This window comes from Pelodiscus sinensis, chromosome 6, assembly GCF_049634645.1.
Source record: "Pelodiscus sinensis isolate JC-2024 chromosome 6, ASM4963464v1, whole genome shotgun sequence".
NCBI lineage: Eukaryota > Metazoa > Chordata > Testudines > Trionychidae > Pelodiscus > Pelodiscus sinensis.
In genome coordinates, this window is record NC_134716.1 from 49,021,598 (window position 1) to 49,035,028 (window position 13,431).

The following is a 13,431-nucleotide window of genomic DNA, read 5'->3' on the forward strand; positions in this document are numbered from 1 at the left end:
GTTGGAGCGAAACAAACAAAACAATCAGCCCTAAAAACAAAGTGTTTGGCCGTGTTAAAATGATTCGGTATTGCAAGTGTTGAAACAAACTATTTTGACATCTCACCTTTGGTCAGTGTCTTCTGCAGATATCTGCAAACTCTCATCTATTGTGTGTGTACAGATGTGATGTAAAATAACATGTGGCCTCTTCAAATTAATTACCATAATGAATATGCAAATAAAATGTTACCAGTCCTCCAAAAGTTTGTGAATGGGTTTGCCAGTGTGCAGTATAAAAAGGTTGGGAACTACTGATCTGAGGAAGTGGGTCTGGCCCACGAAAGCTCATCATCTAATAAACCATCTTGTTAGTCTTTAAAGTGCTACATTGTCCTGCATTTTGCTTCAACTACCCCAGACTAACACGGCTACATTTCTATCACTGCTCTAATATCCTGCACCTTCCTGTGATTTCAGAGACAGGATACGAGGCTAAATGAACCACTGAATGCTCTGAATCAATCTGTCAATTCCTAATTTGGGCCTTTAATTGACTTTTTAAAGTTTGTAAGAATTACTGACATTATTCTCTCTTGGCACTTGTAATGGAAATAAGCTGTGTACCAGTACATGACAAGGTCATGTAAGAGACTGCATCAAATACCATGCTGGAGTCTAGATATGATAGGAATTGATAGATATAATCTTATTTAGTTTTGTGAAGCTAATGAAAAATAAGCTAATTATATCTGTCCAAACTGCTTAGATTTCCTTTTGTAGATGAATATATCATTAAAGAGAACTGTCTTCTAGAATGCTTGCAACACTACTAATATTGAGTCAACAGCTGAAAAGGTTTGCACAAAAGTAAATTGTTAAGGAACATTTAACTTCAAACTATTTACATGTTTAGAGGAAAGAATCTTTTTTAAGTTAAATTGTTATTTGTCCTAAATGACTATGCTGCAGGAGCCTGTAGTATTAGTAACAATAAAAACCAGGATTAAGAAACAATGCATGGTCTTTCAGTGCAGCAAAATCCTGTCATTCCTTTTCTTTGAAGCTTTAACTACTTTGTAGTCACTGGATTAGAAGACTTGAGTACTTGCATACTTTCCAGACATGCTGAGCCTAATGACAACTTCCTTTACAAAGTAACAGCCCCTGTGAAGATAAACAAGCCTAAATAGTAAGCCATCCTTTACACAGGGAGCACAGTTACAAGAATATTACAAACTAAATGAAATGTAAGCAGCATTTCTTCCCTGTTAAGAGAAACATCATACCACACTTCTACAAACATACTAAGCTGATGCATAACAACCATAGGTGACTTGCTTTATTTGATATGTGCTATGCACACAATTTACAAACTAAAAAGGGTACTCTGAAAAAAGAACTTGAGTACTGAGAAAGTTGTTTCCAACATATACAGATGCTAAATGCATCTGACAATCATTTTAACTGATTACAGTATTTCACTTGATAAAAGAGGTTCTGTGAATATACAGCCTGAAAAAAAACCATTAACAAATCTTTACTTAAAATTCATGTAATTATCAAGGGAGTCTCAATGCATATTGCAACAAAACCCTTTAACACAAAACTCAAGTCATCTGAAGAAGTGGGCTGTGCCCACAAAAGCTCATGATACCATCTACATGTTTTGTTAGTCTATAAAGTGCTACCAGACCATTTGTTTTTTTTAAGTTTATGCTAAGACTGTTAGTTTTGTAATTAATAAACAAGTACATTCCATACAAATGACAATACTCAATACTATTAACACCTTGCCCAAAAGTGCAGTGAATTTACAAAGAGATCATCTTTCCTGCAAACAACTGCAAGCTCACTAAATAGGATTAATTCATCCAGCCTGTCAATCTACCTCTTTCACCCCATGAAGTTGCATTTCTGTGCTGTTTACAGCAGAAAAAGAGATTATGAAGAAAAGCCTTTGTTATGGAATTGCTATTAACAAAATCAAGGCAATCGGGGGAGGAGGAGAAGTTTCAGTGGAACCTTATTTACCTTTTGACTCAAAAATAAACCGAACTGCTATACAACTGGCATTGTAATTATAACAAAAAAGACTTGTGTCATGTACATGGAAAAAAGCTCACCACAGACATGCCCTGTATTTAGTAAAATGTATTACAGTACTAATTGTATTAAGATTCTTCCAATTTTCAGAGCTGCATGGGAATTTTGCCAAATAACCTACATTGACTCATGGGGACTCTCTAGTCAAGGAAGGGAAGGGGTTAGTAGCTAAATCTAATAGAACTTTAAAAATTCAAGGTTCTTACTACATCTAGTAATATATTCAAAGGCATTTAGATGTAATCTGCACTGTAACGACTTTAATAATGTTGTACTTAAAAGAAATGAACGTGTTCTCTTCATTAGTAGAGTTTTATAAAGCACCTACAGTTTTATAAAGCACAGTATTTGTAAAATCGTAACATATTTGAGTTTTGATTTTTCTACAAGTAGGTTTTTTGTTAATTGGGGAAAAATGTCCTGAGTCTTTCTAAGGCACATAAATGGTTATATAGATTCATTAAAATGTGCAGTTCTTGCATGTAACATTAAATAAATAACATTTTGATGGTTTGATATGCTGAACATTATTTAATAGTATAATACGTGTTTTGTTTATCTGAATTTACCACACTCTTCATGTTACTGCCTATGTACTTGACTATTCAATACAGGGAAACAAAAATGTGAGATTTATAAACCTAAATTCATATTCCTAAATATGAAGGAACCTAAATTCTGTATTTCTAGAATATGAAAGCTACCTGTGCTTCATCAGTTCTGGCAAACTGTCTTCCTAATTTTTACTGTATAATAACGTCTCATTGAGGAATAGGTCAGGATTTGAATAAAATGTGTTTAAAATAATTATTGAAAAGATAAATATTATTTAGATTGTAGAAAACTAAAACATGATTTAAGCCTACTGTAAATGAACAACAAAAATAGGAATAAGAATAAAATACTCAATAGTACAAATCAGAATGGCATACGTCCTGATAAGAGTTCAGATTATACCTATTCTCTAATTACATACATACTAATTTATCAGATTACTTTATGTTTCCACCAACCTAGCTAAAGGAAAAGTAAACTGAGGAGGAAAACTCTCCCAACATTTTTAATTGCAGTTTTTTGATTTAATTCTATATTTAGGACCATTCAACCACAACCACTTTGTATTGCCTCTAAGGGAAACTACAGTAATAAAACTAGTTCTTTCTTTCTTTTTCTCTTCAGCATCTGAGGAAGAGAGTTGTAGCTCACGAAATCTTATGCTCCAATACCCTAATAAATGTGTTAGTCTTTAAAGTGCCACCCAACTCCTTGTTGTTTTTGCTGAAACAAACTAACACAGCTACCTCTCTGAAAACTAGTATTGCATTACAATCTCAGAACAAAATTAAGACTGTGTATGCATAGTTTATATCATTTTACAGGGATTCCTTAGTATATTTTGTCTCATTGTTTTTTGTCCCCACAAAAAAGACATTCCAGTACTAACTCCCAGTAGAGACAACTGCTAGTCACAGGAGATGCAGAGAACTTACATCTGAGACTGTTTGTCTGTCTTTGTTTTTGCAGTCAATTATGCATAGCTGTGTCACTAGCAAACGTTATGTGACTACATCCTGGGAATAATCCTTAAGGGATCACCCATCAAAGACATCTGCAGGGGAGGAGGTGGGTTCTTCTGCCAGCACTTGAAGGGAAGGAGTGAAACGGGAATGCAAGATAATCAATGAATATGCAGACTTGGTGAACAGGCAACCAAATGTTTGGAGTATTTTGTGATTTATTTGCTATTTCACTGTCAAAGACCTCAAGCGTTTTACAAGAGGGCAGAAATCATCTCACCAAAATCATATTAAGCAAGTGAGGCACCTTAGGACTTTGCCTAGTGACACTTTGTCGAAAGGGAAGGGAGGGTGGTAGGTGTACTGTCTTGTAGAGAAAACTCTGGAAATCCTGCACACCCGTCATATTGGCCCCTAAAAACAGATCCAGCTGCTTTGAGAAACAAGAAGAAAATGGTGGAGCTGGGGGGATGGTATCTCGCTGGAACGACACCATACACCTAGGGCTCGCCATCTCCACAGCAGAAGCTTTTAAAGGCGGGCACCTAGGGAACATCTGCCACCTTCTAACACTCCGCACTCTAGGGGCTTGTGAAACTACTGCCCCATACACCGAGTCCGTGGCTGCAGCTCCCTGCAGGAAAGCCAGGGCAGCAGTGCAGGGCGCTGCAATTTGTTAGCGCTGCCCCCTGGGCCTTCAAAGGGAGCAATAAAAGCCCCAAGAAAAGAAAGGCAATGGGCACTGATCCCAGAGATGTAACACGCTCTCCTCTTACCTTACCGCCTCCCCCCAAACCCTCCAGCTTTCTTGCCCTCCTCCCCCCCCCCCATGGCTAATTCAGCAAATGGCACGACCGAAGACCCCAGAGCTGACTAACAGGAAATATAGGCATCTGTCACCTCCCGGGGAGAGGTAAATGGATTAGCGAAACCAACAAAGGGAAGAAAAACCCCTTTCAAACAGGCAACTGATTAACAAGTCCCCTCTAATCTGCAGCATCACTGTTGTTCCTTAAAAACACCATCGGGTCCCTCGTGCACGCCGCTGCAATGCAGGGAAAGCCTCCTAAAAAGAGTAGAAGATTCACTAGTCATCGGCCAACCAAGTCCCGTCGCAAAACTGACTCGGGCCAGGCCGGTTACAAACCTGACGTGCAATTGACGAGCGTCATCTCCCCAGGATCGCTAGGCAAAACAACAAAAAAATCAGCTGCAGGGGTCCATTTTCCAGCGAGTGGGTTTGAGCGAGATCAAAGTGTGTCGGGCTGACCCCCGAGGCTCCTGCTCCCCTGCCCACGCCACAGCCTCCCAGGGGAAGGGAAAAGCCAAACCTCTCCCGGTTGTTTCAAGGGGAGGGCCCCGAAGCTGAGCTGAGCGGGAGCGGGCAGGGAACAAACAGCGCAAGGCTGCAGCGTCTTTTCCAGGCACTGTAACTCTGACCCCAGAGCGCTCTATAAACCCCGGCGGCGTGGGCCAAGGGAGATGCCGGGCACACTGGCCGCGTTTCAGCAGCCGCAGCCAGTCCACCACGGCGCGAGGTCAGATGTTAATAGGGCCAGTTTATTCAGCTCTCCAAACAATCGCAGGGCTCGGTGAACCGAGTCCGGTCGTTTCCCGATTCCCCCGGGCTGCCCCCTCGGCTCTCTGCGGCTCAGCCAGGTACGCACAGGAAATGGGACCCTCCAAAAACACACACACAGAAGGAGACTCAATTAAGCCTCCATCAACGCCAAGCATCGCTGCCCTCCGCCCCCCGCCCCGCACTCAACCTTAATCCCCACCCCCACCGAGACGCTGGCAACTCAACAGCCCAAGTAATAACACATTATTATAGCCACTCGGGGCGGGGGGGGGGGGGGGTCTACCCTGGGCTCCCTATCAGGGCTTCTGACTGCAACAACTCTTCCCCGTCCTTTGCCGCCTCCCTCCACCCCCGTCATCCAAAACCAAACAAACTTCCTGCGGGGCACCCACTGCGGCCATATACATGATGCGGCTCAGCTGCAGGAGCAGCTGGTGGGTGAGGAAGAGACGGGCGGTGATGGATCGCGGGAAGAGAAGCTTCAAAAAGCTGATTTCTCATCAACTTCCCCCTCCCTCCAAAAAAACCCGGCAGTGCCCCTGCCTCCACGGGCTTCCAGTGCGCCCCCCACGACAACCACCCCCGATCTTTCAATACGCACAAAACAACCGAGCGGGCTCCGCCAGCCCCGGCGGGGGGCGCTTTGCACAGCTACCCTGCACCCCACGTCCGCCCAGTAGCATCCCGCCAGCCAGCGAATAACGCTCGTGCCCAACCCGCGCCCGGGAGTGGGGAGCACGAAGGTGGCGCCAGAGCCCCCTTACCTGCTGCACAGAGGGGCAGGAGCGAGGAAGCCGCCAGCAGGGCGAGCAGGGAGCTCGCCGCGTCCCGCCGCTGCGCTCGCGCCCCCCGGGCCGCCCCGGTGCGGACCATGCTGCCCGCGGGGCTCCCTCCGCGTCGGCTTCGCTCGGGAGGGAAGGAGGGAGGGAGGCGGGCGGCGCACAAAGAGCCCTTTGTGGTGCGGCCGCTGCCCCGCGCCCAGGGCTTTTCCACGCGGCGCCCGCTGACAGCGCGGGCTGCGTCCGGGCCGGGCCGGGCTTTCACCTCCTCTCTGCAGCGCTCCGCAGCTCCCCCCAGCCAGCGCTCACTGTAACGGGCCGTCCCGCACTGAGCCAGGGGCCCGCCTCGGCGCCGCCGCCTCCTCCCCCGGCATCGCAGCGTCACTGGGGGAAATCTCTCCTCTCACTCCCTCGCGCAGGGCAGGGGGCGTGCAAAGCCCGGGGCTCGCGCGCGGCGAGGCGCAGAGGGCGAGGAAAAGCCCTGCGCTGCTACCCCCTCTGCTGGCAAGCCAGCAAATGCCAGGAGGGTGGAGGAGAGCCGGGCTTCGGGCGCCGTGTGCCAGCTTGGAGGGAAGACGAGGCTCTCGGCTGGGGCTTTTTCCTGCTTAGTGCTGCCTGGGCCGGCTGGATCAGGTGCAGGCCTAGCTGGCTCTGCAGCGATCTAGCCAGGAGTCTGCATTTGCAGGGACTCCCCTTTCAGGTGACAAGAGCCTCTGCGGGAGGAGCTGACTCAAGGGGTACTCGAGAAAAGAGGCTGCGATGCAAGGATGACTGGAGTGGACGGTCGTTTCGGGGCACCAGGCACGTTCAGGCCGTGCCACAAGCGAGTCCCGCAGAGAACAGCTCCAGCATTCTTCGAGATACCGAAGAAGTATTTGGAAAGAAAAAACCCCCGAGAAGGAAGAAACACTACACCGCTTGATGGGCATTGCCCCTCTTTTCCCCCGCAGCAGAGAGAGCAGCCTTTTCACTTCCGTGCAGTGTCAAGTGATCACAAGCCATAACTCTTTCCAACGAAATGTCCAGCCTCGTTAGCTGTATAACACACACGATAAGACGAGAGCGCACCGAGAATGTGATCCTGCCTTGAAAGCACAGTGGATACTCTTTATTTGTAATGTTAAAAGTAAACCTTCTCATTTTACCCCTTAAGGACAGGGAACTATTTCTGTTTGTTCCCTTAGAGCTGCAAGACACGTTAACAGTAAAGAATTAGTCACTGATAAATACCAGGAGCACTAGTTAAACTGTTTTCTTGCTTTCTCAAATTTCTTTATTTCATATGCACAAGGAGACCTTTGAATATTAGTCATTCCCTAATGGTAATGTACAAAGCAAAGGAGTAACTTGTTCATTCAGTGATATAAACTGTAGAGGCCTGGTATATTATTTGCAACTGAAATAGCATTTCTAGATATTACTTAAATAAATCAAGTAAATGTGATGAAGTCTCAGTTATGAGGCTATAAATATATAAGGTCTTACAAATACAGTATTATTGTTCTTTGTTATGGGCATTGTGCGTAAAGGCCTAATGCTTAATAGTGCTGAGCACAGGCAACTCTAACCTGAGTGTACAGTAATTCCTCATTTAACACATAGCTGCTTAATCTGTTTTTGTGATAGCACGATTCTTTTTTAGAGAACGTTTTTTGAATTACACGATCGTCCCCGGAATAACACAATTTCCCCAGCCAGCCCGTTGCCGGCGGCTGCACGGGGCTTCCCCCGCCTCCCTGCAAAGCAGCAGCGAGTTCGCCGCTCGCCATGCCATTCCCCAGCAACCCCCCCCCCCTCGCCGGACGCAGTGCGGGTCCCAGCAGACCCGTAACAGAACATACTCCCAACCCAATCCCCCTCCCCTCTCCTCCTCTTCCCTTTCCCAGAGCCAAACATCTTTCCTCCCTGCTGTAACCCAGTCCCCTTTCTCCCCCAACCTTATGTCCCGGGCCCAACAGACACCACCGCTTGAAATGCAACCCCTACCTTTTCCATTATTTTCAATGGGAAAATTGACCCCACATAACACATTTTCACTTAACATGATCATTTTCTGAAACATATCTATAGTGTTAAATGAGGAATTACTGTACATTTCTCTCAAAAAATATTATTGTGCCCCAAATTTTCTGCTTACCATAAAAAAGACAAGCACATCAACACAGTTCTTTGTATCTTTCTGACCTGTTTTTTGCCTCTAAGATTTCTAGGTCCAAAATTTCTGTGGCACCTCATCATGAAAAAGGAATGAGGCTGGACTAGTCATAGTTTCCTCTCTGATCACTGTTTGGTTAATGCTAACACTATATCATCATTAAGTAAAGAGGCTTTGTTTCAGGAAAGCAGCTAGGCACTTTTCTGAATAGGGATGCTTTCCTGAATTGGGCCCAGTAATGGCAAGACTACATTCATTCAGTTGCCACCTCCAGCAATTCTCAGGAAACTTTTACCATCAAAGGTAACCTATGCAGCCCATATGGCCGAGACAATTTAAGGGACCCTGTCAAGATAAAAAAAAATCATTCTTGAGATTTTCAAAGTAATTTATGTAATTTCCATTAATCAAAAAGAAGATATGTATCCAGATTCTCTAGCCTACTCTGAAAATGTATATTTCTTATAAAAAAAATCTTATTTTAATGTAATTATTATTACAACAATTTTGATTAAATAATATTTAACTATTTAATAATTAATACATGTATTATTAAAATGTATATTATGTTGTCAGGCTATACACCTTGGACAGGAAAAGTAACTACACATAGATACTTTCTAATTAGTGAATTGTACTTTGCTTGTTTGTATGCACTAGCAAGCACCCTTTGCTGGGTGTGGGTTTCCAACAGAACGAGAATAAGATTTTACTACTTTTTGCTCCTGTTTACTTTGTAATGTAGAAATAATACAGTCATGGGAGAATAAGGTTTCCTGTGTTCTTAACAAAACTGTCCACTAAGTTCCATTGTAAAAATATTTTCTTTTCCATGCAAAAATAAATAATTAAAATATAGTTGAAGTAACTATCCTTTCAGTTACTTAAAAGATTCTAAAATTCAGAATTGTGCAGCAACCTTCTTCTTTTCCTGTTCCCCTGCAGGTCTTGCACTAAAGCTCATCTTGCTTGTAACATGGAGACAGATTCTGAAGCCAATCAAGTCACTCTGGTGTAAATTAGATCACAATCTGATTCAAAGACTGTTAGACAAAACAATGTAGGAAAATTTCCTAACTGCATCCTAGCTGAGAGTTATTTACATAGAACCTCTTCCCCTGGGTTTTACTGCAGGAGAAGTTGATTTTTCCACAAACGTGCCAATCTCCTCCCTTCACCCAAGATTACAATTTATAGAATTAGTTACAGTTTCTGTACTGTAGACAACAATTATAGATAATACAGTTACTGAATTTATCAAGAAACAGTCAATGGGGAAAATACATAAGATTCTTGATCTACCGCTAAAGAAAATTGTACCAGTTTACCTAAAAAATGTGTTTTATTAAACCAGTACAAAATACTATGTAGACACTCTTATTTCAGTTTAAACTAGGATTATTTTGGTTTAATTTAAATTTACTAAGATTCAGTTTAAACTAAGCCACTTTTAAACTAAGAATGTTCACATAGGAGGTTGCACTGGTTTAACTAAATCATTTTTAAAATCAGTATAAGTTAAACCAGTCAACCGAAGGCCTATAATAACACTTAAATCCCCTAAATTGTATGCTTATGAGCTTTCTTTTTTATATACACTGTGAAGGAGCAAATCACAATGTTTTGAATGTATAACTGGTTTTTGAACATGTTCCCCTAATAATAAAATAATAACATAAGTAAACAATACTTTGCATTTAATTCGGTGCCTTTCATCTGAGGACCTCAGCATCCTAAAAGTAATTACAATATGGACCTGAAACAAGATCCTGGATCCAAATAAGTCTGAATTTAGTGATTGATCAATTTCTGATGGAAACTTAAAATGAAATATTCCCATTTCACATAGTAAAATTTGGCCAGTTAATGCAACACGCACTTGGATCTCTTTCATAGGCATCTACAACTAGGTTTCTTTGATTCCAAAGACATGGTATCATAATATTCCGCTTATAAGCATGCTTCATATTCAGGGAGAATCAATTGGCAGAGCCAAAACATTAGAAACCACAATATAAATTCCTTCTCTGTGTAGCAAGAAATATGTGCAGCAAGCACAAAATGGTAGACAATTGCACATTTCTTCTGGGTTTGCTCACCCTACTAATTTAAAGCATTAGAGAGTTCACTTGTGTTTTTAGCATATGGTCCCAAACTGTTCTCTTGCTATTTGATGAAGAAAGATCTGCACATGGATTTATTTGCGTGACCAAATGGTTTGAAAATGTGCCTGATAGAAGAAGTTTAAAGCAGTAGTTGGGGCTAGTTGGTACTAATTTGAGAATCTGATAAAAAAATTTACCATGTGACAACCACATACAGTGTTCCCTAGAAGCTGAGCGCTTGGGTGGCCACCCAGGAGAGATTCAAATGCCAACCAGCTGATTAGCTTCACATCCACAGCCTCCTGCAGCCTGTATGGGTTTCTAGTGGTGGTGCACGTCTGTACATACCTCAGTGCACATAACATTTATTCCACATATATGGAAAAACTAGAGGGAACACAGTCCTCATCCCATATTAACTATGTTTTAAGGAGGCTTATGAGCTCTGATGTGGCTAGTGCTTCAGTTCATAAAGTTTCAATGATAAATCAATGCCTGGTTAGGGGCCTGATCTTTATGCTCATGTAATTAGTCCCACTGAGGGCAATGAGACTACTTGCACAGGAAAGAATTGCTTCTCTGTCCCCAGGGCTGCTGAATCAACCCCCAACACTTCATTTGCAGTTTTCATTAAACAGCTGGCAAGTACCTGCCTCATAATTCAACTAAACCAAGGAAGTTTCACTAGAGATGAATTTGGCCCCTCATGCCTAAACACAACCTGCCCCTTCCCCCACTAACCATGTATGACCTCCAAAATAATGGTTCTATTCTTGTAGTTTTATACAATGGCAGTATTATGTACTAATATATTTTAAACATACACCATATACAAAAACAAAACTCTAGTTTTATGTTGAAATTTGCAGAATACTCCACTAGTGGTAGTAAAAACTCAGAAAGATGTGACCTTCTTACTACATTGACAATGGCAATATTTTTGAACTTTACAAACTTCAGCCTAACAAACTATGGGTGAAATTCTTCCCTGTGCAGAGGGTCAGCCCAAAGTCTAAGTACCAGTGAAGTGCCACTTAAGCCCATGGCATAAGAATTTCATTCACTATGAACTATGTGCTATGTAATGTCTCTATTATTCAGAGCCAATTTGCAGGTTGCCCTCTTTTTTTTTTTAAAGACACAGAAATTACAGTTTGCTATAGCAACCAAAATATGAGACTGAAAAAATTATGTCAATTAGAAAACATTTATCTTACAGAAGTGATGTGGTTTTTTAATAATTACATATTTTATAGAGGATTGTGCATATTGTACATTAAATATTGCACACACACTTGCATCTATGAGTAACTTAGCACAAAAGAAGTAAAGAAAAATATTGCAGGCATCTCTCTCTCTCTCCCTCCCTCTCTTTCAAGTGCACACATAGGGCAACTGTCTCCATGTTTCTTTCACCTATGTAAATATACCATATTGTACTGTAGCAGATGTTGGCCTGTCTCATGCAGCCAACAGATGCTGACAAGCATTCAAGTAATTGTAACTGACATGTTTAAAAGTGAACACATTATATCTCTGGCATTTCTCCTTCCTAAAAATAAAAGAAATACAACTGTTTTTTGAAAGCATGCTCTAGAAATGTTCAAAGAATCAGAGCTGATCCCCATAATTTGTAGTTGATCTGGGTTATGAAGCTTTGAGTAGCATTTTGCCCTCTGACACTCATAAAATCAGAAAAATTGAAAAAGGGGGAAAAGCTTCATTCCATCTCCTCAGTGTCAGTTATTACTACAAATAGTGCAAACAAAGAATTGTTTGGTGGTACTCAATACTGAACATAGTATAAGATCAAGTTTCTTTAGTAACACAAAATAAAAAATTGAAGTGTCCCAACCTGGAAAAAATGTCTATTTACAGAAAAACGCGTCACTGGTACTCCTGTGATTTTACTGAAAAATTAATTTGGCTGTTTTAAACAAACCCACCCATAAAAATAACTGAGATTATCTATTTAATGTGATTTCCCACTATAATTAGTTGTCTATAGTACATAAAGCTTCCTATTAATCTCAAGTACTTCTGTGGTCCCCTCACTAAAGTATCTGAACATTTCAAGATTTATTGTCTTTATCCTCACACACGCCATGTGCAGTGTTCCATGTAAGCCGTGCACCCGTCAGCTGCTCAGAAGAGATTCAAATGACGCCCAGCTGATTAGAAGAGTGCCCACAGCCAGGTTTTTGTTTCTGCTAGTGTGCATATTTGCCTCAGTGTATATAAAAATATTCCACACATGGATGGAAAAGACCAGAGAAAACATAACCTCTGTGATGTAGGACAGTGTTTTTTATCCCCATTTTCCAGATGGGGAACTGAGGCACAGAGAAGATAAGTGAAGTGTCTGGAGTTCCACAGAAAGGGTATGGCAGAGAAGAAACTTGCATCCAAAGTCCTAGCCAGTGCCATAAGGATTGGATCATCTTGTTGGTCTCACCAAGAAAAAATAAAAATAACTTTTGTTGTTCTTAGCTTAGATGGGTACAGGGTCAGGATTGTTAGAAGTCTTAGTACCATGGAAAGATATTCAAGAGAAAATGATGGTAAAACTAACTAGAATTGGACTGACAAATGCACAGAAGCTCTTCAACTTAAAGAACACACAGAGCCAGATTTTCAAAGGAGCTCAAGGCCAGATTTTATTTGCTCAAGGGTGTCAGGAGCCCAGAACTCTACATTGCAATTTCATAGTTCTACCCAACCCAAGATTCACCAGCCCAAGTCAGGTGATTTGAGCTAGCCAGAGAGGTTTTATTGCAGGATAGACCTATTCTTATTTTGGTGCCTAAATTGCACCTGAGCTCTTTTCAAAATTTAGCCTCAGCTGTGGATGATTGACATTTTTGAAAATCTATTCCCCAGTGATTCCAGACCACATCAAATAGGAATAAAACATTGTCTGCTCCCAGGGAGTCAGGGAGGAGTCTTCAGATGACAGCCCAGACATGATCAGCCTCGTAAAGGTATATCAAAGTAGCCCACAGCGTCAGGAAAAAAAAAAGCTTGAGCTATCTAGCTAACTGGCATTCCCCAAATGTTGTACAAGTGGCAAAGTGCAGGAGAAAATAAAATCTAAAATAAGAATTGCAATCAAATATTTATCATGCCACAGAAAGCAAGTTTGTAATAACTTTTAATGGGTGTGGCCAAGAAGTGATGAGAACATGTGACAAACATACAAAAAAAGAGA

At 41.8% G+C, this 13,431-nt stretch overlaps 1 protein-coding gene and 1 long non-coding RNA gene across 6 annotated transcripts in view; one reads left to right on the plus strand and one right to left on the minus strand.

Moving 5' to 3' along the window:
- ROR2 (receptor tyrosine kinase like orphan receptor 2) overlaps window positions 1-6,397 on the minus strand; it is a 216,115-nt gene extending 209,718 nt beyond the window's left edge. Inside the window, exons 1-2 of one of the 2 annotated variants that reach the window (XM_075931902.1) lie at window positions 5,949-6,397; window positions 4,750-5,282 (exon numbers count right to left, since the gene is read on the minus strand). In XM_075931902.1, the coding sequence (XP_075788017.1) occupies window positions 4,750-4,774 (25 nt within the window). In that variant the 5' untranslated portion in view covers window positions 4,775-5,282; window positions 5,949-6,397. The remainder of the gene's footprint in view (window positions 1-4,749; window positions 5,283-5,948) is intronic. The other variant, XM_075931901.1, reaches the window with a different exon arrangement.
- Window positions 1-9,273, plus strand: part of LOC112547263 (uncharacterized) — a 31,580-nt gene extending 22,307 nt beyond the window's left edge. The window contains exon 4 of one of the 4 annotated variants that reach the window (XR_012904740.1): window positions 9,064-9,273. This is a non-coding gene — a long non-coding RNA (uncharacterized LOC112547263). Of the gene's footprint in view, window positions 1-3,609; window positions 3,740-9,063 lie in introns of those variants that run through there. The other 3 variants (XR_003090999.2, XR_003091000.2, XR_012904739.1) reach the window with 3 other exon arrangements.
- Window positions 9,274-13,431: the final 4,158 nt, after the last annotated feature.